Here is a 26,849-nt window from a genome sequence, read left to right on the forward strand (position 1 = left end):
CTTGACTGTGTCTTGTGGACATGATTCATATGATGAAGCGATGGAAACTAATTATGTCACTGCAGAAATAGTTACACGTTCAGCAAATGCCCCGAGCTCAAGCCAATGCTGCTAGTGTCACATTTATCTGCTAAATACGTAGCTGCAGCATGCTTACCTTAGACAGAAAGTCAGCCTATGAGCATGTTTAGAGCTCACTGATTGAAACATTATATCTCCTGCAGTTTAAGACTATGGCATCAATTTAGAAGGTTTGTGGGGTGGACTAGTTCTCGGCTTTGATCGGTAATTCTTGTAGTCTCCTCAGCTCGCCTGGCAACCTCAAAGGGCTAACAAAACTTCAGGGTACAAGAGTAAAATAGATGTTCTCATTTAGCTCTCAGCATGAAAGTCAATGAGCGAATATGTCTAACGAAAAAGAAACGATAAAGAAAAAATATTAGGCTTCGTTGCAGGACAGGAGAAGAATGTGCAGTGAGCAGTGTGAAGGAACAATATAACTTACCACACATGAGGTTATATAATTCAATGTTCTCAAAAGTTGGCACAACTGTGCTGTGTTTAAATGCTGGACCGTAGCCAATGAAGATTGCCTGATGGAGACAAGCAAACAAACAAAAAACCAGGTAAGACTTTCATTAATTTCTCTTCAACCTGTAAAATAAACAAGTGCGTATATTGAACTATATGATCTACAGTTTGACAGTTTATCAACTTAAAACCTTTAAATTGTTTTTGTACAACAAAAAGAAATCACTGAACACTTTAATTAGATAACGCATAAATATTTGAAAGGAACTAAAACAGTAAAATGACCTTACGTAACCTCAGAAGTGAAGGGTTTCAATTCTAGGAAAGCCTTGGATGGATTCACAGATATTTGCCTGTGATCTATTTCAAGGGCAGTTTGCAACTTTCCCTAGCTGTGTGCAGGCAGGCTGGCAACCGCTTACACAAAAGTTGACTTTTCTCGACCCTTTTTTTAGATCGGTCTGCAGTCTTGTAAGCTAATTATACTGAGTCAAATTCCAGTGTAAACCACGGCCGGAAGCATAGACAAAAATACCATAAAGACTGACATTAAGGTGGCAGACAGAAACACCTTTCTCAATTAAAACAAACTCAGTCAAAAGTTGATTGTGTAGGTGGAGAGAAATCCACACAAAATGTAATTACGGTACTTAGGTCCGGGTCTAGACATACCTAATGCATATGTTTCCTTTAGATTTGTTTCACTACAAGTACAAGCCTAATTCCAAAATCTGTGAGAAAACATGCTAGGGCAGGGCCGTGTTTACCGCTGTGTAGCATCTGCTCTTCTTTTAACAACAGTTCATAAACATCTGGAAACTGAGGACACCAGCTGTTGGACTTTGGGGAGAAAAACATTGTCCATTTCTTGACTGATATAGGATTCTAGCTGCTCAACAGTCGCGATTCTTCTTTGTCGTATATTTGTCTCACGATGTGCCCAAGTTTTTTTTAACCGGTGAAGTTCTGGACTACAGGCAGATCAGTTTAGCACCGAGAGTTTTTTTTAAAGCTCATCTATTAAGACATTACATCGTGCTTTATTCTGTAATAGCTGTGGTATGTAATTCAAAACCATCTTTCTGAAATATAGAAGCCCTTCCTTGAAAAAGATGTCATGGGAATGAGAGCAGATGTTGGTCTAAAACCTGTATATAACTTTCAGGACTGATGGTGCTTTTCCAGATGTACAAGCTTTGAAGCGAGCACACATAGCAAGCTGAATGGTCCATCTTCAAAGATGACAGTGCTTTAAACCTGCCTTCTGTTCAAAAATCCGTCTATATGCATATTTAAAGCTCACTGATTAAAATAATATATCCTATTTTTTTATTTCCATAAACAAACTACAGTATAAAGATCATGTTGGACTAATTCTTAGCTGTGATCAGTATATGTAGTCACCAAAGCTCGAACATTACTTAAAAAAGAAATCCAGAACAAATCTAATATTTTTGAGCAAACAGCAGAATATAACAAGATAGTTTCTTTTTCTACAATTGCAAACTCATAGCACGACTTGATTATCCAAACATGTGTGTCAAAACATTGTAAGATATGTGTGAGGTATTATGCGATGATTAAAATGGGAAAACCCACTGTTACAAGGACATCTCTGACACAACTCTTTCTGGGTATTGTGGCAAAGTGATCGTACAAAATGATCTGACTGGTGCTGTTAACACTGATCTATCACAGACAAAACGTGTATCACACACACACACACACACACACACACACACACACACACACACACACACACACACACACACACACACAAACACACACACCTTTAAATTAAATTCCCCTGACCTGCATGTTGGTGAAGAGGTTATCAGAGCCGTGGAATCCGCCAGTGCAATACTTGATATCGCTGCGTTTACTGAGGAGAGAAAATAAAATTTATCTGAGGGAAAAAACACAGAACAAAATAAACATACTTCCCTTTTAGGTGTAACTGTATATTGTGTCTGCCAACATTTTTGGATGATTGCACAAATTACATTCAAGGAAGCATCAGCAAAAAATAAAAATAAAGATATATAATATATGTCAGCTTGTTTCTTAAAAAACAGCTCTGCTAAGCTAAAAAGGGAAACAATAAAAAACATTCTGTTTTATAAAACAATATAATAATAATAATACGAGTCAAAACATCACACCTACATATTGAGGTTGCATGTAAGCGAATATACACAAAGGTAGTCCAGAGATGTTTAGTAGAGACATGAACGTTGTAGTTACAGCTTAACATATATGCTTGTATTCTCAGACTCATCGACAGCAGAATGATCTAGATGCAGGTCAGCATGACGTGTTGCTTTACGACAGGAGGTTTACACGGCCATGAGATTTCTATGATTTAATTTTACATACAGTTTGTTGTTTAAGTTAAGTTGTTAAACCAAAATGCACAAATTACATGCCTGTAAACAAAAATGTTAACTTAATTAGGTTAGAATTTAGCACTAAACTAAGCCTTTAATAGGACTAATAAAAAGTTTTCATGCAGCCCGACCTGATGAACTAACACATTAAAAATTAAAGAGAGTATCACTAATTGTTTACTTACAGTGCTGCTTGCCAGCCTGACTTCATGTAGAGGTGACCCCTCTCTATGCGGATGTTTTTAGCGAAGTGCATTCTTTTGGGAAGGTTTTCTTTGAGGTACGGCCTCATTGGCTGGTCAACGGTCCTGCACTTCAAAATGGACACAGACAAGGGGAATCAACACACAACAGAGAGAGAATGGGACTGTTTGACTTTCCAAGCAAGCAGATAATCTTTCATTCTTCTTATGAATACAAGAGTCCGATCTGGAATATTTCGCATACCGACAAGTTCTTCACCAGGCCCTCATAGTCAACTGAAAAAAGAAACACAGTACCAAGTAAGGCATGCTAATCTCCTACAAAGTGGCACAGAGTAATGATATAAATCTGGGAACAAGGGAATTCTGGTGTTTTTAAACAGGAACTCACAGGAAGAGTAATCCTGTGGGAGGAGACTTGGTCTGATGCGAGCAGCTGGGCCTTGGATTACAGTGAAACCAGAGGTGTCTTTCTGGAAATCTGACACATATGATGCCCTTTCACATGAAGCACTCTCCATGCCTGTTGAAAAGAAGTCATTTCACTAGGTTGTCTTCAGCAGGGCAACAAATGACACAGAGAAAGGCACCAGAAGAAGTTCTTAAACAAAACCTTATAATGTTTAAGAACTGTTTAATGTTGTATAAAAGCTACAAAAGTTTGTAATTCCTCTGAAATACAAAGTTTAAAGCTTTCCTCAATAAAAGGGGAAGATTTGTGGCGTACTTTCCATTCATTTCTAGGGATTCACAGAGCTTAAGTTTGCATTGCATGCAGGACGTGACATTCAAAATGACAGTGTAACATGTGTTGGCAATGTCTTTGGGTGTGACATGAGCACTCCAGCTAATTGCTTGTTTCTTGCCTTGCCAAGCTAGGGACTACCAAATACTAAAGTTAAAATTAACATCTTCTCTTGTAAATGATATGAAGCTAAACCTTTAATGAAGAACAAAATCTGTTCATGGATTTTAGAAAATGTACTTCTTCTCTTGGAAGTAATGTCTTAGATGAGGATATCTGGGCATCGCCCTGAGCCACATCCACTCCAACACACTGATCTTGAGTGTGTAATTACAGGGCTAAACATCTGGTCTCCAGCCATCCAAAGAAACCTCTTTCTCTAATACTGAGAACATTTTACTTAGTTAACATGCACATGACTTCTTTATTCAGTTCTTCAGTGGCAGCGGTCTCCATTCTTACCGACAGCAGGTACACTAACTGACAAACTGACATCAAGACTCAAAATAATTTCACTTTGAACTGCCAACAAATTAAAACAATTTCCAAGTCTCCTTATTAGGGTGTGTAACAGTAACATTTAATGTTTTAAGGTATCCAGTTTAAGGTTTCAGAGCTCTAATGTGCCTCATTCATCTTAGAAATGAACAGGAACACCGAGGATGCTCTCAGTGATAAAATAATTAACTGGAATCAAAATGTTTGACTATTTTGTGTTTCAAATCCTAAGATTTATGATTTCTTGCAGGATTAATTGCTTGTCAAATTGCAGAAGTGTTCCATTTCTGCTATATTTCGGTCTCCATGTTATCATCATCAGCTGAGGACGTCACTAACTGGAATAAGAAGCATGTGGAATGCCCCTTTATGTGAGCGAATGGAAAGAAAGCCTGGCTATTTTGAATTCCATTTGCAATATACTGCTCAGTTCCTCAAAAATGCTCAAAATATGTCCATTTGTATTTTAGTTAACACTTCAGTGAATCAGTCGTTTTCAGTATTTCCATCAGAAATTAAGCCACCTGCTAGCTTTCATAAGACAATGCTTCTTTTCTTTTAAAGTGTATTTCAGTTTAAACTGGTAATTTTCGGTCTCAGTCATCCCATGTAAACTGTATCCCAGCTGTGGAGAGTTGATATTTATCTCACCGTGGTCAGATGCGACTATTATGTTGACACAATTGTGCAGGTTTTTTGCTTTTAGGCCATCCATCAGCATGCCCAGAATCCTGTCCACCCTTTGCAAGGCCGGAACGATCTAAATGAATAACAGAAGTTCTAACAGAGTTAAAATGTTACCACGACTGGAACAACAACACTGAGAATCACTGTGCTTTTGCCATTCAAACGCCCTATCAACAATGTGCTTTAGATAAATATTTACCCAGCAAAATGAACTAACAGATTTGTTACCATAAGAGACGATCTTGACTATTTGAAGAGGTTGGACTTAATACTTTCAGTGGAATAAAATAACTATAAATAAATGAAAATAGAAAAACAGCATTACAGGTCCTTCGTTGTGCAGGCCGCAGTAAGCAGAGCTGAGTAGACCTCCCTTTCACCAACCACCACTTCCATCTCACCAGAGAGCTGCTAAAAAGGTTTTAATTCAGCTGAGACACTCATAATCACTTCACAGCATCCTGATTTTATCCCAAGGGCCTACGTTCCAAAAACACCACACTTAAAAGGCATCAAGGAGTCATTCAGGACAGATGCTAGAATCAGGTGGTTGGTCAGCTAGCAACTTAGCTTCTCTTTAAACTGTTGAACAAGACAAGACATACAGTTCCAAAAAAAACAAAACCAAATGCAATCAGCACACTCACTAACACCCTTCTGCTCAAACAGTTTGTTATGGACAAACTCCCTTTAGTGCAGATGTCCTACCAAACAATCCATTGTTCACATCAGCGTCGAGTTCCCTCAGTTGAGGAACAGTTTTCAGTTGGTGCCCTAATCCTGAGCTTGGCCGGATTTCATGGATACAATGTGGTAAAATCTGTATATTTGTTCATCTGTATATCTGCCCGTCTGTATAGCAATATACAGCATCTGTATGCTATACAGATCATCTGTATATCTGTATACAACAGCACATTTGTCTGTAGTTCATCTGTATATTTGGTCTCTCTGTACATAGTCTGTTCATAACTATTCCACCATTTATACTACCCTTATCTGTATATATCAGTATATCCATACATTTAGTAGCCCTCTGCTTATCTGTATATAATTGCTCTTATTGCACTTACTACTCTTGCACTTAGATGCAAACTGTATTTTCTTATCCTGCATTTATACATGTGTAATGACCATAAAGTTGAATCCTAATCCTAAAATGTGTTTATCCTAGTTAAAGCAGTTAAACACATTTTTCTTCTTCATTTTGTGCTTAATTTGCCGCTCACCAGGACCAATTTACACTAGCAGGAGCATATTAACTGAAACCCCAGGCATACATTACACAACTGAGTGAACCTGTGATTGTAAGGCATGCTCAGTCAGCTGACGAACACTGTCAGCACACAAATTTTCCATACAGAGCTTTCCTCTAATGATGTTCCCTTCTTTTACCTAGTTATTCTTTTAGGTAATCAATAACCGGCTTATTAATACAGGCAAATAACTCACCTGCGTACTTTCTGGCCCATAGTAATGTCCTGTTGAATCAGGTTCATCCAGGTATAAAGTGTAGAAGTCAGGTCTAAAGACAGAAAGCCAACAGTTACGAGTGATATAGAGAGTTTCCTTATGGGAACTTACAACATCATCTTTGTTATCATAAAGATGAACATGAACCTTTCTCCCTCAGGTAAATTGAGCCAGTCAAGCAGTGTTGACACTCTCTTCTCAAATGCAACAGACCTGTGGGACAAATGTAATTTATGAAAGCATCGATACAGCACTGCATTGAGCTATATTTTACACTTCATTGGCATTGAATCAGAAGCTTGCATGGCATTGCTCTTACTTGTCATACATCTTGTAAAAACTTGGGAGGGTGCCATTGATGGCTACATCAGAGCCTGGCCAGAAGAAAGTTGCTGATTTCAGCTTCTGATAGATGGCCGTGAGCCAGACCTGACGAGAGAAGTTAGGTGAGATAGAGAAATGAAAAAATGTATGAAATTAATAGAAACGAGGAGGAGAAAAGAGTGCCATCTAGACTCTATTCTGAGTGAGTTGCAGTAGAAAATTGGATAATTAATTTTCAGTACATTGCGGCACCAGTGTTTAGTACATCAAGCTAAAAGCGTAATCCCTCACAGCCCTGTCAAGTCAGAAGGCAACCTAAGAGTAGGATTTTATTCTAAATGAATACCCATTAGATCTGCAGGTAGATGTATTAGTTATGCAGCTGTCTCCTAAACATTTGGCTGATGCACTTAGCTGTATTGGTTCAAAAGTCATTATGAAAGAATTCATTCCTATAGACTAAATTGCTTGACAGGGGTCATCCATCTCTTCTTCCCTCCTGAAAAGCCATATTGCAGCTGAATTGTGTAATTTCAAGAAGAGCACTTTGTCACACACTTGAGAAATGAGATTTAAGAGGCCTCTCATTTAAATGAAAACCACAAAGCATCTAAACAAGCACCACACGCAGCCCTCACAAGCTGTCACTTATTACGAGCTCAATCCATAATTATAATCAAGAAACTCCTTACAGGGAGAACTGATTCTCAACAATCAAACTTGCTGACTGACTTGTGTCGTTCATAGAAAGCAAATTACATTGTGATGAACACAGTATTTCTATTTCTAACACATGACTAGTGCGCTGACTTTTGCAGGACTATGAACAACACTGTCTAACTGGGATTCTCAGATGTGTGAAATAAACAGTATTCCCGAGAGCTACATTTTTGTGGCCATGTTCAACAGAACCTAAATTTCCTTAAAAGGATTTGTTATTAGCAGGTTTTACTTTTGGCCTCTATGAGCCTGAGCTTTGCTGTACTAATTTACCACCTTTCTACACAACAGATTCACTTACTGGTTCTCCTTGATACCACTGGGGGTTCAATTTCTCATCCGTTTTCAAGCTGAAGAAAGCATTTTGTTTCACATCGTACATCTTGTTGTCCACAATCCCATGAGACTCGGGATAAAGACCCTGCAGGAATAGAGATAAGATAAACCAAGTCACAATGAGCTGCTTTGATTCTGTGGCTGCAGGGATTTAAAGGTGATTACCTCTTCTCTCACCATCTTTCAACCCCAAATATTACAAGTAACCACAGCAGTTTATCTTAATTGCAGTGTCTGATTTCAACCAATAAAGGTGGAGTCAACGTTATAAGCGTCTTGCTGGAGTTGTTCTCCGTACGAATGTAAGCCATTAGGTCTCAACCATTCCTACCATCCTGTGGAAGTGTCATTTTAGAAAAAGCAGGATGTTTACACTTCTTTACAAACAGATTTAGAGTTTGAGCTTCTCTTACTCTAAATGTCTGTTCTGTCTGTAACAATTGAAAATAAAATAAAATAGATACATAATAATAATAAAGGTCAATTAAATGGACCAATATGGCAAGGCCATGATGATGCACTTGGTAAAGTAAATCTGCTAGGCATCTTTCTTGGCCTTCAGACAATAATTCTGATGGCTAAAGATCCAAATGGGACAGGCAACCCTCCCCCCCCCAAAACAAACAAGCAAACAAACAAACAAAAATTTATGTTTTGCTACTTTATTCTCAGTCACATCTGCTAGCAACCAAACTAAACAGAGAGGGGGTGTCACTCTCTGTTTAGCTTCTGTGAGTGGGGCCCTAAGTACTTGGCTTCTATTAACTAAACCAGTTATTTTTATAGCTTTCTTTCCTAACTTTAAAGTGGACATGAAACACTTCATTTATAAAGGCTAATTTACATCATTATCAATTTACATCATCATCTCAAAAACTGACACAGATGTAAAACTGTCTGTGAAGCAAGATTTAAGAAATCCTATTTTTAAGACATGTTTATAATCTTTCAGTACAGAGCGTAACGTCACCGGATTGGTTGGTTTCTTGTAGTCAATAGACTTACATTAGTTTATGTTAGCTAACTAGTTACAGAACCGATAACTCAATGGAAAGCAAGGTGACTAAAACTAAAAATCTGTTTCAAGTGATCACTTTTGTGCTGCCTCTGACTGCAACAAAGAGTTTTATGTTAAAACTAAATTTATACTTTTCACTTTCACTGCCTCTTTGTTGTTTGGCTAGCTGGACTCAAATGGGAAAATCCAGCTGTTAGCTGTAATGTTTGGGTTTGTAAAGCATTTTATGAATGAGCACTGTGTGGAGGAGAGCCTTCAGATCAATCAGCCGTATTTTATGCATTAAACTAGTCTGTCTTTTCCCAACACATCCAGACATTTTCCAACATCACAGGTTTCTTAAATCCAGCTACACATACAGTGTTACATCTTTTCAGTTTTTGAGAGCAGGGGTAGTGTAAATTAACCTTTATACATCAAGTGTTTCATGCCCACTTTACATATATAGAGAATAATCCCTTTCAGTTCACTGACCACTGAAACCGAGGCATACTAAAGGCACATTCACACCTTTATTCAGGACTCTAAGGCTACGTTCACACTGCAGGTCGTAATGCTCAGATCCGATTTTTGGATTTTTTTGTCTGCTTGTTCACACTACAAATAAAATGCGACAGCAAACGTGCTCTAGTGTGAACGCTCAAAGCGGCCCGCATGCGCAAAAGAAGACGTCACAAACAACGTGTTCCGTTTAGATCTAGACCAAACAGTATTGTTTGACTGATGACCCTTAATATAAAGACTTCGGGCTTTACGTTTCCCAATTTTTGCTTTAAGTTATTTTGTTATTTACATAATAATGTAAATAACCTAATAATGATCCTTATTGCTCTTTTAGATAGGAGCGGTGCTTCAAAGGATAGTTGCAGATTTCTGTCAGAATCTGCAGATTATACAGTACAAATAAAATGTTCACGTTGTCTTCCCAACAGTTTCACTGACATCTACACTGGATGGCCAGGAAGCGTTCGCGTTGTCTTCTCGGGCGCTTCTCGGGCGCTGATAATTGGCGTCTGTCTTGTGTCAGTGACGTAAAAGATGGATTTAATGCGACATGACCGTTCACAGCAGTCGCTTTCTAAAACATCGGATTCAGTACCACATACGAAAGTGACCCAGATCGGATTTGAAAATATCGGATTTGTGCCGTTCACACTGTCATACCATGATCGGATATGGGTCGCATAGGGTCAAAAAAATCAGATTTGATGCGCTTTTGCCTGCAGTGTGAACGTAGCCTAACTGTAACTACTAGGTGCTTTTCCTATCATGCTGACTTACATGCTGCTGGCTTTGGCTGTGTAGTTTTCTCTTAGTAAAATATGCCATCTGCTCCCAGTAGACTTGTCATATGCTACAAAAACCATGTCTTATATGACCATATACTGGGTTTCTTAATCACTGCTAGATTATTGGCACATTAAGAAATCCTGGGAAATGAATAACCAGTAATGTCATGTGGGTATGTTGAACGTGCTTTGTAGTAAGTGCCCCAGGTAATTGGGTTGGTCAGATCACATTCAAACTGCACACAAAACTGCTCTAAAGTTCATTGGAACAGTTACAAATTACAAATACATCCTTACACAACATGAGTTATTCATCATCACTGACCAAACACTGTTTCCCAGCAAACCTGTTTGTATTTCTCAATGAACAAAAAACACTCACAGTCACAATGGTGTAGTGGTTGGGAAAGGTCTTTGTGGGATAAACAGGCCTCAGGTATGGTGTTGTAGTTCCATTATTTCCTGCAATGTAACAAAGTCACATTGTTACCTTGAGCTGTAAATCGTAAAGAACTGTGAGACAGGCGATGTTTTTGACTTACGTAACTTGCTGATAACAGGCATGTGACTCGCATGTTCTTTCAGATACGCTGCCCGGAAACCGTCCAAAGACACCAGGATGAGAGGAGGCTTTGAAAATCTGGACAGGAAAAACATCTGATAAATACATTCTCTAAGGGGACGCTGACCTGTGTTTATCATTAATAATCTGGAGTCATCTTTCCGCTCCTTCTAGTGCCAAGTTTTTCTATAAGCAAGTCTAATCACACAACAGCATCTTGAAATGGCTACAGTCAGTCATTTCGAAGCATTTTTTAAATCAACTTTCATATCATAGCTCACTGAAACATAAAAACTGAACCAAATTTAAGACAAATGAAAATTTAACTGACTTTACTTTTCCATCTGTGACATTTCAATCATCTTCTGTCCTCCTATCGGTTTCCTTTCAGTTCAGAAGTCTTTCAACATCATGTCCCTTTCTTAGAATGTCTGCCCTTTAACATTGCTTTGGTGTCAAGCCACTGAGAGCAAGAATTAGACCTGTGGCTGAATGCGCTGTACTATGTAGCAGCGCTGGCATTAAACCAAAACAAGCTAAAAGTTGTGAAACAGACCTGGAGAAGGAAGAGTTGGTTATGATTTTCTGTAGAGTTGCAAATATGAAAATGTCTTTCATTTTTTATTGTAAATGTAGAATAAAATCATCAATAGAATTCAGAAAATCATATAAAAATAGATACAATTAAAGCAGTTTATTGAGGGTTTTCATGTGACATCATGCGGACATAGTTTAAAATTTGTCTGCCTCTGATTTATAAAGCATGTTTCACAGATAAAAATCACAGAGTGCTTCACAATAAAGCCAGAAAACTCCCCTGAAAAACATAACACTGGCCAGTTTGTGTACTGGTCGTCTATTACTGGTATTAGCTGTGTAGTTGTAAAATGTGTAAAAGTGACGCTAAGTGGAAATAGGGAAGGTTCAACTTCAAAGTAAAATATGTGCTTTTTGAAACTGCAGCACTATGGTAGAACTTTTATGCTGAAGGCAAACTTTCTCCATTTCCGGTTTGCATGTCACTTTTAAAAGTTTTACAATAGCTCCGAGAGCAAGCCCATCACACCCATTCAAACTAGCAGCAATATGCTAGTAACCAAAATAATCATAAGAAAGATTTTGCCAACCTGTCAGGAAAGTAAAAGTGTGGTGTATCCATAGAAACAATAAAAAACAACACTCATATAAATAGACATTTGTGTGTCTTATTGTATTTTTCAAACTAAAATAGCTTCATCTGGAGCCGCAGGACCATTTTTCCACAGTCTGACGCGTCTGTCTGAGGTTACTCCCTCGCCAAGACAGAAACACAAACATGTGACCACGCTCTCGTGCAAACACACAGACACAACTCATCAACACATGCCTGATTACTCGGCCATTACCCCAGTTTCCATAGAGACAGTTACTTTTTCCCCAATAAAGCAACACCACTAGGAGAAAACAAGCCGTGATTCAGCTATTTACAAGATAAAAAATATGGACGTTAGCTGGGTAAGCAACCAGAGGGTGACAGAAAGGAAACTCTAGCCTGCTTTGTATGTTGATAATGTTTGCTAACAGTGAACAATGGTTTCTTCTCAGGGAAAATGTGGGTGATATGATTAAATAGTTCCACTTTCAGATCTGTGATATGTTACAACTTAGGATTCAGACAGAGGAGGACCAGAGCTGATGTAATCCAAAGGAGTCCAGGTGGAATTTGTGCATTCAATTTTATGAAAAGTAAATCTGTTTTCACATTGCTGAAGCCAAACAAAAGTATTATATTACCCAGAAGCACACTGTGGCTGACTGACTTCCTGAAAGGGCCCTTCCATCCAGACTTCCCCTCCTGTGAGAAAAGAACTGTGTTACTAAGGAAAATTGAGGTTTTCTATTTAATTTCAGCACACTTTTTGGGTTAAAGCAAATGTCAATAAATAATATATATTAACATGACACAGTGACCTTGGAAGGTAAGTTACTAGAACTGTTTTGACAACCACTTAGATCCTCAGTTTAAACTCTTACAGATTTTAAAACCTTTCATATAAATAACGGAATCTATGTTAAACCACAAAAGGACATCACCTGACAAGCTTTGAGGATATAATATGATCCCATTTGGTGGACAGCAACTAAAGCAATCTGTCAAGTTCACCCTTTAAATGGCACTGTTGAATAATTTGACTACCAGTGAAGAGGATGTGTAAGTGCAAAGTGACATTACTTTTTCATCCACATTTACAAGAAGACCGGAAGCATTTCGAGACAGAACACATGCTACGCTTTCATTTTGCCTCGGAGAAGATGAGATCACCATAGAAACAATCTTGGAAACAAAGAAGTGAAACATAACACGTTGTAACCTGATGTATCCACACATGCACTGAAACCCCCCCCCCCCCCAAAAAACGTCATTATTTCACTTTATCTGATAAGTGAAATATATACAATGATGTTTTAAGAATGCATTAATTGGTTTGTTACATCAGGGAAATACATAACCTGTGAACACAATAGTACAGACTGCATTCAGTGCAACCTTTTTAGCCCTCAGCTGTTTCCTTACATAACAGGGCTTTCATGATATCACAGTTTCACTTCATGTCTGTCGTGTTGGATAATGACACCAGTCAGGAAAAAGACTCCTGGTTTGAATCTTGCTGTTGGCTGTTTAAGTGTTCTGCAGGAGCCTGCATGGGTTTCCACCAACTGATCGAAGTCATGCATGTTAATTTGATTTTAAATGGGCTGTAGGATGGGAATGTAAGACTGTTTTCCTCTCTGTGTTAGCCTTGTGACAGACTGGTGACGGCGTTTATCCCGTCTCGTTATCCTCAATTCATGGTTATTATGACACCCCAGAAGAAATGAGCCTCATTTTCATTAGAGCTCTTATTGTGCCTACTTGATGCATTTACTAATGAGAGGGTCTGTATCAAAGACACACAACTATTAGGTTATTCTTTTGATGGGTGGATTTGGGTTTTACATATTTTTACATGTTCCATTTGTTGCTGTTCTTTTAACTCTCTCAAGCCTAACCTGTCGCTGGCATCAGACAGGTGTTTTGTAACCCTCTTTTCAATATCTGCAACTCCCGTAACTCCTGAACCATTTGCTTGATTGAAATAATTGCAACGGTTCCTGAAAACAGCGACTCTGCGCTTTTCAGTGATATTAGGGTTATTACGGTAATCCCAGGCACGGTGTCTTAGCAGCTCCGTGAAGAGGAAGGTTGGTCCTCCCAAAACAACAAAAAACACAAAGGAAAAAAGCCGTCACTTGCTCTTTCTGCTGTGAGAGAGGCTAATACAATACTGTTGTTTATGCATCAGTAATATATGATTATCTAAGAGAGAGCTGCAAGAACAGCACTTCCTTCCTGTGTTATGTAGAGACATGTATAACAGAAAAAACCAAATATAAGTGCTGCTTCCTGGAGCTGTTAGAAAACAAAAGCAGCACTTAGTTTGGGAAAGACAATAGACAGTAAAACAATCATAACATTTATTCTAGTTGTTGTAATCAAATGCGAACTGAGAATATGCCCTCAAATGTTGTAACGGTCTGCACAGGTTGATAAGAAACCTTCCTTACTCAAGGACTTTCCCACAGGCAAGGCATCACCAAGCAGGATATTTTGGGTCACCTCTTTAACCTTTTAAACATCTGCCTTCCTTATGCATCCATCAAGTCTCCTGCTGTACTGACAGGGCATACGACAGAGGGAGCCTTAGCACATGGGTGAAAAATCCTCTCCTCGCTGCGTCGGGGCCAGCTATGTGGTTTGGACTTAACACGGGGATGCTCTGTCTCAGGAGACGGCTTTCTATGGTGAGTAATCGACAAGTAATCGAAAGGTTTTATGTTAACTGAGGAGAAAATAGAGTGCAAGTTAAAGGGAAATGCCACAGGAGAGAGAGGACCCCACCCAGGCTGGGGACTGCTGCCCACAGTCATCGCCGCTGCCCCCTAAATTGGAGGAGCGTTTTGGCATGGTGGTTTTCAACAAAGAGCGTACTGACACTGCTGCCCACGTCTAACTGGGGCGAATCTATAGCTGCAGAAAACATTCCTCTGTCACTTAAGAGGGTATTTACGACTTGTTTTGCAACCATGGACAGAAAAAACTAGCCTGCACCACCCTGACAAAAACATACGCTCAACCTATGCGGCGTCTTGGGGGTTAACTTTCACCTCTCTGTCTCTCTTTTGCTGCCTGGTTGGTAACTTTATCCTTCTCTACTGCTCCTCTAAATACTTCAAGTCTCAAGTTTCTGGAGGATCTGCAGCGGGATGTTAGGTGCTATACACAAGAGTGTGGAGCCTTGATTGTTATTTTACCAAGTGACAACCGCACCAAATGAGTTCTCGCTGAATAAATGCCAGAAATGTAACCTGAGATAATCTGTCTCACGCTCTTGTAGCCAAAGCACTCTATTCACTGTCCATGAGGAGTGAAAACCATGACTTAGACAAAGCTCAGACAGAAAATGTATTAATGTGGTACTACACAGATTTACATGTGAGTGAAAGAAAAAGCAGGTCAGCACTTTGACAGCTGCATTTCGAAGGTCAACTCTGAGAATTCATTAGGAAAAGCAATTGAAATCCTCGTGAATACAGGGCGCTGAGGTCTGTATTGACATTCTTCACATTTCCAACACCAGCACTTCACAGACTATATATCTACTAAAGTAAAATTCAAAGATATCCTGCAGTAACAGACTTATGCGGATTGTTGTTTTGTTTCCTGCGCAGAAGGATGCACATGTGTGTTGCAGTGACACGAAGTCCCGCTAATATTTTCATCTTGTACCACTTATTGACAGCTGCAGCAGCAATATGTCTGGATATGCACCAACCAAAGGAAGAGGGACTGCAAGCAATCAAACGTGGCAGTGAAGAAATGTAGCTTTTCTTAAAACTGTTTTTGCTGTTTTGAGGAAGAAGATACACTTAACTTGTTTATTAAACCACAAGAACATGCATAAAGCTGTTTGATGAGAAACAGGGGTGTTAAATAAATAAATTCTATTAGTACTATGGAATATAGCCAGTCCCAGGCTCACTTGGCGCAATCCAAGGTGACCAGGCCAACATTATACCAGAGGCAAAACAGTTTCTTTAAAATTAAAATGTAATCCAAGCTGAATGAAAAATATGCTATAAATGAAGCACAAATCATGAAGGGGGAAGAGGGATGGGGGAGGGGGATTGGGGACTTTTCCAACAGCCATTGGGCAAGAATTATGAAAATGAGGAGGTGAAATGTACATTAATTTAATGCTGGTTAATTAAAACAGTCAATCTTACCTGATCCTTTCTCCTTTCTCAGAAAAATCACCACAGCCAGGATAACCACCAGTAAACACAGCAGCAGAACCTATAACCCAGAAGATAAAATGGCAAGATGTTTGTTAAAGCTGTTAGAGATAGCAGCCACTAATTTCACATTGTTTATTTTGAACTATTTGAACTTTGAGAAAAGAAAAGGGTTCAAGCACTACAAAATCTCGTCTCTCTCAAGAGAAGACACAAATTAACAAAACTAAATCACGTCCACACTCAAAGCTTCAGCTCTAGAGAGAGCAGTGTTGGCTGTTGTACAGCAAGTATTAGATGGGATCCTCTTCACCTAATGACTAAATCATGCTGTTATTTTGCCTCTTAGCATCACTAACACGAGGCTGACATTACAGGCTCTTAAAATAATATTAATGGACCGATCATGAATAAATTTGTTGTATCCACAGTTCGCAGAGGAACCCAGCTGACTCGCATGATCCTCTTAAATTTCCAAGTTTTCTTTTCAAAAAATGTGATGCAGCTGCAGATGCAGACTGAGAATCACAAAAACAGCCAAGCTACGAGACGGTCAAGAACAAACGGGCTCAGTGTTTCTCTGTACTTCACTGTCTTCAATTCCGTTTAAAAACTGTGTCTGGAAAAAATTATTTTATTGAATCGTTTATTTACACTTTACGCACCAGAGACAGCATGCTATTTTTCCCCAGATCCTCGTCCAACAGGGGGAAAACCCCTGATCGGATTACAACTCTGTGTGCATTGTTACTAAACTACAATCATGTAAAAAAAAGAAAAGAAAAAAAGAAAAAACATACAGAGTTTGACGTCTCCAAGTTAAAATAAAAATGTACATGTCTTATGCAACTTTGTTACTTTTTTACTGTTAAGAATTGGCATTTGGGACCTGTTGAATTACACTAGGGTGGCAAACACTACTCGATCACCATGCTATTGTTTTCTGTATACTTCTAATTATGCTTACATTAGCTTTTAGCTCAAAGCCCTACTCCATTACTGCAGCTGAAGAGGTTTAGATACGTTGCTTTATTCAGTTATCCTTCTACCGTCCACCGAGACTTCCATCTGTATCCTCACAGGCTCAACTGTTGATTTTAACAATTTCCACACCATCTCCATCTGTCTATATATTAGTCTCAGCTCTCTGCTGTTGGAAGTAGTGATCCAGAATTGTTTTTGTTTGTTTTTTTAAAAATCACAACCTTTCTGCCCCAGGACAGCAGCTCCCTGGGGGCGAGTGGTTTGTAATTAGATGGGTGTTTCAAAGATTACTTTACTTAGAAATGACAGTGTTTACCAGGGTTATCACGGATGCTGATTTTGAACCATCTGCAATGCCCCAAACCAGGCCAGTTACTCATTATGGCATTACAAATCTTCATTTTAAATGTGTCGCCAGATTTTAATATTTATTATTCTGGTAAAATTGTGCCTTGCAATCACAGTTTTTAAAGAGTATAATATGTAAGTGCGTTATGGCTCATCTCCTTTTATTCCTATGACCATCTTATCACCTCTCTGCTGGGAACGCAGCTGCAAATATTTCCTTAGCACAACACAAGTCATAGTTTAAAGCAAGTCTCTTGTTCTCTGGTGTCACTTTTTGCTGGCACAAAGAGTCTAATTTCCTCTCAGAACTGATACGTTTTTTTAATCTTTTCACACTGTTTCTGTAGTCTATTACTTTTAACTGAAAGGGGGAAAAAGCTAAACTAAAAAGTTCCAAAAAAACAGGCTTAAAGTGGAAAAACATAAATTCTTCCTGGAGGAAAGATTTTACAGAGGATTTACAGTTTAAACAAACAAATCCTCAAGCCAAAACTAGTCCGATCCTCCCAAGCTAGAAAGCTACAGCAGTACAGCAGGAGTAATCTACTTAGTGTGATTCACAAGAGCTGGAATTCCTATACAGGTATGAAAACGCACTGCTGTATTTGGTGTCTGGGTACGTGCACTTATTTTCCCCAGCTATAGGTGAAAAAAACTGTAAACTTGGATGGGCTTCACAGAAATGCTTAAAGACGGGGTCTCTGTGGGTTGTGAAAGTAAACAGACTGTCTGGTGGAAACCTACTGGGCTGCCTGAAACACGCTTTAATATTTATTCAGACCCCCCACCATGACCACCACTCATTTTCCATTGTCTACAAGAGAATGATGTAAAGGTTCTGAAATTAAACTACAGATGAAAGTCATCTTCGAAGTGGACATCAAAAAAAGGCTATCCAAAGACACAAAAACTCTTTCTAGGGAAGTGTCATTCTAGTTCAGGGGTGGACTTCGACACAAAAGCTAAGGGCTACACATCAAACTGCCATCATGTGTGGCCTTATGACATGCACAAAGCTGAAAGATATGGTAGATATGACAAGCTGCTCTCGCATAAGCCTGGATCCTTGATCCCAAAAAAAATAACAACAACTCTGCTACTTTTCTGTGTTAATCAGGTGCACAACTGCACAACTGAAGCAATCTAGCTTCTCAGGCAGCAGGGCAAAAGAGGAACTACCATAGAAAAAACAGTTTAAGGTGGGTGGAGTTTGAACAGATCTATCTGGTGAAGGAGTGGTAGACATTCACTTTATTATTCATTGTCATAAAGTGTTAGTGGGTACTCAAGATTGAGCTTTTACTTATTTTTGAGTTATTTTGGGGTTTTAAGACATTAGGGATGTATTGCAAAGTAGTTACTGCACCATTTTCTGGTAAACCCATTGAACTAAAGCTTACAATCTGCACTTAAAACACATCTTGATTGGTTTAATTTAAAATCCACTGTGGTAGTGTACAGAGGCGAAACTACAAAGTCATGCTATTGTCCGAATTGTCGTGGACCTTAAAAATGAGACCTTGTGTGTGTCTAATTGGTACAAAGCAGACAGCATCTGGTTATTGTGGTGTCGAGCTGAAGGTCGCAAGTGAATAGCTGAAAGGATGCGCACATTCTCAAATGACTTCTTTGACATGCAGTTTATGCCTCAGTGATGAAGGAGATCACGAACATTCCAGACATGTTTAACTTTCCACTTCCAACTTAAAAAAAATCACAATTTATTTCACTATATTACAGCAAGAAACATGTTTTTCTGATATGACTATGACCGCAGCAATATAAAACAAGTCCATAAAACATAACGGTATTTTTCTTTACAATTGCTTCACTTATATTTTTTTCTGTAAAGACTGAAACACACTCCAGATTTAGCCTCCACAAAGACTAAGTGTGGTTAGTTTCAATGCCCCGAGGAGCTGTGAACAATAAAAGCTGCTGTTGTTTTCTGAGACGTTCCTTCTGTGATAAAAATACTGTTCTGGGGAAAACAAAGAACAGACCCAGCAGATTAAAATGTCCATTCCTGCCAGTGATGGAGATAGCCAAGTATTGCGTCAAAGTTCGCACAGCCTGTCTTTTGGTCGACATATTTTTAAACCTTTAAGTTATTATTTTTCAGATTTAGACTAATAATTCAATATACATATTTACCAATGCTACATTATTACAGATTACACCTTAAAGCGCTACCAAAGTTTTGATCTACTGGCCCAGATGTGGGGATGTTACTGGACACTGAAGATTATTGATCAAGTCAGAATCTTAAAATTAACAATGTGTTTTGTAAGAGAGTCCAGGGTCAAGATGGGCCGGTTTAAATGAGTCTGTTCTTGATGGTAGCACAAGAAGAACAGGCCAAGCCGTGACAAACGTCCACATCCACCTTCTTTCACTGTTTAATTCAGGTTCTTGGGCGGGGTGCTGGAGCCTACCACACATTTCATAAAAGTTAGAGGTATGTTACACTTTGCACAGATAGCTAGTTTATCTCAGGAACTGCCAATCAACCCAACACACATCTTCATCAGTGCTGACTATCACAGCACTGTGCCTGTCTGTTTGTTGAACAGTCTTGCATTAGAGTAAAACAAATATTGCTCAGTTATGTGAGAAACTAATTGCCCAATTAGTCAACGTTATAAATAATTATAGTTATAAACAACTTCAGCTACTACATGTGCCTCTGCACGTTAACATCTAGAACCACTAAAACTACATCAAAACAAAGCGCTGGCAGGATGACTCATTTTCCAGCTGCCTGAATACACCCAGTATTTTGCTGAAACGACACTTTGGATCAGAGTCAACGTTGTGGGGTCAGAGCTCCACCCAGCCCTGCTTCACACTAACAACTGCAGGTCTTGTCCACCTGCAGAGAGCCTGCTGGCCTGTGTCTGTTTGCAGTGGAGTGAAAACATTTAGTTTCCACGTTCACGCTGGCAACACTGACAGTCTCGTCTGTGTGGCAGCTGTGAATTAATGACAGTGTGAGTAAACAGTGCAGAAATGCTGACCCGAGGATGTGGTTTTTGATCCCTGACGATGGTTCTCTTCCCCTAGTTAAACATCACACAGTGCCAGTTGGGTTAACTGTCTAATGTTTGACAAAAATTATACATTAAAAAAAAAAAAAAGGACTACTCAACAGGGCCCAAAATGACGCCTTCAAATGTTTTTTAAACCCCAGAATCCAGTTTGCAATTATGAGACAAAAGAAAAAAGATGGACATCTCTTCATTTCAAACAGGGACAGATGATTTTTCCCCCCCAGTATTTCTTCTAGAGGACAAAAGACAGCAGCTACTTATTAATCAATAATATCATCTATAATAATAGTGTCCCTGACACTTTAAGGGCTTCCCAATTTAAAAGTCACATTTAAGACCATGCAGTAATATGAGTGGCAGGAGCTCAGACAAATACATTAACTATAATGTGTGACTTTCACACAGCGAAGTCAATCGCTCAAAGTTGCCCTCCATGCTGCCAAAGTGCAACTGAACATACCCCAATAATGACTTTACGGCGGGTACTCCTTTTATTCTCATTCATGCTCCTCTGACTCTCCACCTCTCGTGTCCCAAATAAAGACGCTGCCTGTTCCGCCGACCCGTCCTCTCCTTTGGTCACTTCCATGCTGCTAAGCGCAAAAAAACAAAAACAAAAAAAGGACGCCTGCCAGTGCTTTCCAGGTTGAACTGAGTAGCAGGATGGGATGCAGCTCTGAGGAATATATAGAGGGGAAATGCCCGCCTTTCTGACGTCTTCAAGTTTTTGCAAAGTGGCTACATGTGTTACATCTAAGGGAGGAGGAGGATCCAAGACTAATAAAAGCAGAGCAGAAAGCAGAAACTCCCCCTTATTCTGACTTATTTTCCTCTAATGTGGCGATGAAATAGTACTTTACCCACTTTAAAGCCAATCAGAGTCACTTTAAAAGAAAATAAAACCCAGACACATTCAGAATACGCATGCCTCAGACGTATTATCACGTCTAATTTCTTTGATTTAGGACATTGACTCGAAATAAAAAGCAAACACAGATACAGTAATTACGGACTTTCTATGAAAATCCATTATAAGGTCGTGGAGCTGCCACCATCTTGTGGCCAGACTTAAGTGGTGCATTAGGTTCCAGTTCGAGGGTTGCGTCCCATGCAAATATTTAAATTAATTTTTTAAAAAACCCAGTTCAACACATTTTCCTTTCCTTAAATAAGAATCTAAGGCTTTTGGCTTGACTATAGTCTTATTTAATTTCACTTACCGTTGGCAAATTTGAGCTTGGCGTTAGTGACTGCTTGCTAAAAATTATCCACTGAAGGAGAAATAATCCACTAGAGGGCGCTGCTCCACCTCTTCTATTCTTTCTTCTATTCAAAAATAATTTGGTCAACAAAAAGAAATAACAGCCGATTACAAAAGATATTCGGCCTCATATGAAAACATAAATAAAATTTGTATTTTAATAAATTGTAGTCCTGCTAGGAAAAAGGTTTGCATGTAGCATAACAGCATTAAACTCCTTTAATATAAACCTCAGGCAACCAGAGCTATTTTCAGAGTTCCTTCCATGAGCTCTGTAAGCTCTACTTGGCTGGTTTAGAAGCGATGTATGGTAAATGGCCTGTATTTGTATAGCGCTTTACGTAGTCCCTATGGACCCCAAAGCGCTTTACACTACATTCAGTCATTCACCCATTTGGACACACATTCACACACTGGTGATGACAAGCTACGTTGTAGCCACAGCTGCCCTGGGGCGCACTGACAGAGGCGAGGCGACCTGTCTCTGAAAGGTACCTGGTGTTCATCCGCCCCATATGCCCACCCCTATGAAAAAATTCTGGAGACACCATTGCATACAGATCAGTCTTATGAAGTATTTGGGTTTTTCTGGCAAAAAGTATTTGCCAGAAAAACATATTACAATGGAAAATATTACAATGGAAAATATTACAATGTAGTAATTAGACATGGAAAATTGTAATAAAAGTAATAAAATAGTGACAATTTCAGAGTTTTTCCAGCCTTTCCTGTTGAAAATTTCATACATAACACTGTGTGACCTGGACTTTACCTATACAATATTTACAATAACATCTTTAAGACCAGTTGTCACATTGGGCAAATACTGATATTAGTCAGTGAATGACACTTAACATTCATAAATAGTGCTGCTTTTCGCTTCCTATCTTGCCAGAGAGAGTCATAATAATGCACACCCTCTTATGTGTGCATTAAAGCTATCTTAGCTTCACACATTCTTCTTGTTCTTCTTCAAAAATATACTAAGGTCTTCTTTTCAAGTGCCTCTTAAGCCGAGCTGTTTTGCAGCTTGGACTTATCGGCCATCTTTGGTGCTTAATGGTGTTTATTAAATAAGCTAATCCTGCCAGAAGTTTTGTAGATCCCATCAAAACATTTCATACCAGCAATTAGCAGAGGCTGTTAAAAGTAAAGCATATACAACTGGTCAAAGTGTGAGTGCAGCCTTTGGAAAATCCAAATAAAACTTTGTATATTATGTTGCTGTATCACACACTAACTTTTGACCATTCTGACCTAATGAAAATTTAATTTGGATCACCCCATTGCCCATTTAAAGTGTCAGGTGCAGTATTAACTGATGTCGATTCTTAGTATCCTCACTGCGATTTGCTTCTACTCTAACTAAATACAATTTAAATGATTTAACAGTAACACAAAAGCATGTTTTTGTTTGCAGGAAGCACTTAAATTCACATTCTCTAACTTTGAATCGATTGTTATGGGCACTTGCAGTTTATGCATATATATCCAAGCACACTACTCTGTGGTATTAAAGCATCCACTATATGGTGCTGTTGCAACACTTTCACAGTTATAATACATTTGGTGTTTGGTGGTAGAGCTGTTTTCCTGTCACTATATGCAGTCATATAATATGGTTTCTTTCACATCCAGCTGTGTCCAGTTGTATGATCATTTTTTATCACATGTGGCTGGTGCCCCTGACCTCTGACCCCTGTGCTGTCTTGTACTCATAAACAGCCCAGGGCTACATGTTCTCACTGTCTGTTTAGTTTTGTCTCCCAGTGTGTGTTTGCATGTGTGTGTGTGCGTTAGCTCCATAAGCCTGAGTTTGTTTTTCATTGTAAGCTATAGGGCTGTGCATGCATGCCCGAATGTGTGTTTCATGTTGTTGTTACAGTGACTGTTTCTGTGTGTGTGTTCTGCTCAGTGAGCTGCGTGTCTCTCAGCTGTGTCTCCCTACAGCTGCCCCTGACTCAGCTGGATATTACAACATGACCTTTAATACTGACCTACACATTTGGCACTTAATGTCTACACGATTCTGACCTAATGCTCAGACTGACAAAATAATCCAAGTAAACCCTTTTGTTGTGCACTTTGAGCTGCAAAGTATTTGTCATGGTAATCATGGCAGCAACCCAGAACATTTAGACATGTAGACATGATCAAAACTGAACTCAAATGGCTTCCACAAAGATCTGAATCCAATAGAGCACCTTTGGGATGTGGTGGAAGAAGAGATTCCCATCACGGATGTGCAGCTGACAAATCTGCAGCAGCTGTGTGATGCTATCATGTCAGTGGGGACAAAAACCTCTGGAATGTTCCCAACACCTTGGTGAGTCCATGCCATGAAGACTTAAAGTAGTTGGAGAGGCCGCAGAGTGCACAAGGAACTTTGTCTTTAATGAAAGAAGGAAACAATAGTGTATGAAAGTTTAAAGATGTAAACCTTTTTAAGGGAACCTCTTGAAAGCAAAAGGATGCTTGGCTAGCCATCATCAAAAGGAATTTTGTAATAAAACAAGAAGAGTTTGACTTATGTTTTGCTTTTCAGTTGGTGGAACCCAGAGACCAAATAGTGGGCCTGGGCACTTAAAAGGTTGCAGAAAAACTTTGTAAAGGTGTTCAATAATGACCGATAATGACATCCATCCATCCATCTTCTTCCACTTATCTGAGGCTGGGTGTCAGGGGCAGCAACCTAAGCAGAGAAGCCCAGACCTCCCTCTTCCCAGCCACCTCCTCCAGCTTCTCTGGGGGAACACCAAGGCGTTTCCAGGCCAGCTGAGAGATATAATCTCTCCAGTGTGTCCTGGGTCTGCCCTGGAGCCTCCTCCCCGTGGGACATGCCCAGAACACCTCACCCAGGAGGCGGCCAAGGAGCATCGTTGTCAGATGCCTGAACCACCTCAACTGGCTCCTTTCAATGTGGAGGAGCAGCGGCTCTACTCTGAGCCCCTCCTGGATGGCTGAACTTCTCACCCTGTCTCTAAGGTAGAGGCGTTAGCTTACAACGCCAACTGTCTGCCATCTATAATCCAGTTTTGAGATCCCTTTCCAGACGCCTTAACGTCCACTCACATCCTGGGCCATTTGACCTCAATAAATCACATCATAGGGTGGGGCTAGGTTTCACTGTGGGTTCACCTGAAACCTTGGCTGATTGTGACCCACACCCATTTTCTTTGCTTTCCAAGCTCCCTAGACTACGATGACCTGGATGACTGAGAACCTTCACAGACAGTTAGCAGAGTGCTTTGACAGATAAGCAAGCGGCAGATACACAGTGGGTGAATTAACATAGGAAGCAAAACATCAAGTATAGAAGTAAAGAAGACACTCAAAGAAACAATAAAAAGACAGTAAAGACTTTCCTGTTAACAATTCTTTTGCTATTTAAACATACTATATGTACATTCAGAAAATTAAACCTTTCATTCATGTGCAACAGATTGCAGCAACAACTATTTTGCAATCACATCGCTGAAGCAATCTGCAGCACTGAGAGCAGAGAGGAGAAGCAGAGAGGAGATGAACCCAGATAAAGCCTCGATTTATAAATAAAACACTGTGAAAGCAGCAGTTGGTGCAGTAGGTTAAAGAATTCATCAGCTGACAGTTATAAGCACATCTCCCGCCCTGAGATTTACTGCACTTGATTTATTCCTTCAACTTTGCACAATCCTCAACCAATATTGAAGTCTTCTGTCTTCACAGGCATGTGTGTCACCAACTACCTGTCAGCATTCACAGCGGAGCGCCTATGCTTTCAGTCTGAGGCCTGCTTTTGTTGATGCCCTGAAATAATGAGCACCTTTCAGAAACGTTGATATACACTTACCCACAACTGGAACACGTTGCCCACCTGGAACATGTTGACATATTTTTGGTTTTAACTGAGTTGTGATGTAAGGACAGACAGCATGTGACACTACAACATAAAACATGAGGTTGAACATTAGCAGTTTGCTTTAGCTTCACCATGTTTGTAAGATTAGAACAAATCTGAGTTATATAAGCACACTTTATTGAGTTACTGGGGTCAGAAAAGGGCGAGAATAAGGTTATACACACCTACTGCACATCAGTCTGCATTATGAACATGGTGGAGGTGTGAAAGCTGGTGCAAACAGGTTTTAGTTGGATAGCTTTAACTTTTTTGAGTTTCACTTTTTCCAAATGATGCTACAAATCTGCTGAGGTTGGATGTGACACTTTAAAAAGCTTTGAAGTTGCTGTCATATTTGCTCAAGTTTTTTTTAATGTGACTAAAAGAAAAGCAGATTTTTTTTTCTTAATTCAGCACTAATGGTAGTGCTGATTTGTTCCAAGGCTCTGAAAGCTTATGTAGAGCTGCTAACATTGCTCTTGATCTTGTTATTCTTCCATGTTTCAGTTTTATGCATTAAAAATCCATCCATCAATCTGTGAAATGCTCATCCAGTTACAGTACATAGTACATAGTTAGAGTACCCTGCTTAGACCCTGGACTCTGCCTAACCTGCAATAGAAGTGCCACTTACATTCAAACCAGCAGACAGTTTAGAATCACCAACGAACCCAACGTGTATTTTTAGACTGTGGGAGGAAGTGGGAGCACCCAGAGAGAACTCATGGTAGCACACGGAGAATATGTAAACTTAGCACAAATAGACCCATGGCTGGCCCGAGGATTCAAACCAAGGACTTTCTTGCTGTGCATTAGTAAAGTTTACTTTTGTAGTTCTACATCAAAAACTACAAATAACGGTGAAGCACAGAGGGTAGAATAAGCACAAATACTGCCCATGAGAAGGGACGTCCCCCAAGTTTAAGGCACACATGGGAACAACACACATAATCTGCACATTTCCTCGGGGTTAAACAAGAATGCTTTCCCTGTGGAAGACCAGCGCTAGTACAAGATGTTCTGTGTTCGTCTTACGTAGCTTTGTGTTTCAAAATGTGTGCATTTTCACAGGTGCGTCTCTGATTGTTTGAGACAGCGTAAAACCAGAAAAAGACATCTTCCAGTGAGGAAAAAATCTCATGAGGTTAATGTCAGATGAGCTTTCTGTCATAGACTGAATATATTTTGGGAAATGAACCCCTGCACAGAGAGAACAGCGGGGAAAGAAATGTACTCTGCA

At 39.5% G+C, this 26,849-nt stretch overlaps 1 protein-coding gene across 1 annotated transcript in view; it reads right to left on the reverse strand.

Moving 5' to 3' along the window:
- The window catches only part of enpp1 (ectonucleotide pyrophosphatase/phosphodiesterase 1), a 35,962-nt gene extending 14,742 nt beyond the window's left edge, over positions 1-21,220 (reverse strand). The window contains exons 1-15 of the mRNA XM_082504869.1: positions 20,929-21,220; positions 16,078-16,147; positions 12,547-12,607; positions 10,754-10,851; positions 10,594-10,673; positions 7,870-7,989; positions 6,844-6,953; positions 6,672-6,737; positions 6,504-6,576; positions 5,016-5,124; positions 3,513-3,644; positions 3,366-3,397; positions 3,104-3,231; positions 2,344-2,413; positions 506-593 (exon numbers count right to left, since the gene is read on the reverse strand). Coding sequence (XP_082360995.1) covers positions 506-593; positions 2,344-2,413; positions 3,104-3,231; positions 3,366-3,397; positions 3,513-3,644; positions 5,016-5,124; positions 6,504-6,576; positions 6,672-6,737; positions 6,844-6,953; positions 7,870-7,989; positions 10,594-10,673; positions 10,754-10,851; positions 12,547-12,607; positions 16,078-16,147; positions 20,929-21,057 — 1,366 coding nt within the window. The 5' untranslated portion in view covers positions 21,058-21,220. The remainder of the gene's footprint in view (positions 1-505; positions 594-2,343; positions 2,414-3,103; positions 3,232-3,365; positions 3,398-3,512; positions 3,645-5,015; positions 5,125-6,503; positions 6,577-6,671; positions 6,738-6,843; positions 6,954-7,869; positions 7,990-10,593; positions 10,674-10,753; positions 10,852-12,546; positions 12,608-16,077; positions 16,148-20,928) is intronic.
- Positions 21,221-26,849: the final 5,629 nt, after the last annotated feature.

This window comes from Aulonocara stuartgranti, assembly GCF_965226115.1.
Source record: "Aulonocara stuartgranti genome assembly, chromosome: 15".
Taxonomy (NCBI): Eukaryota; Metazoa; Chordata; class Actinopteri; order Cichliformes; family Cichlidae; genus Aulonocara; species Aulonocara stuartgranti.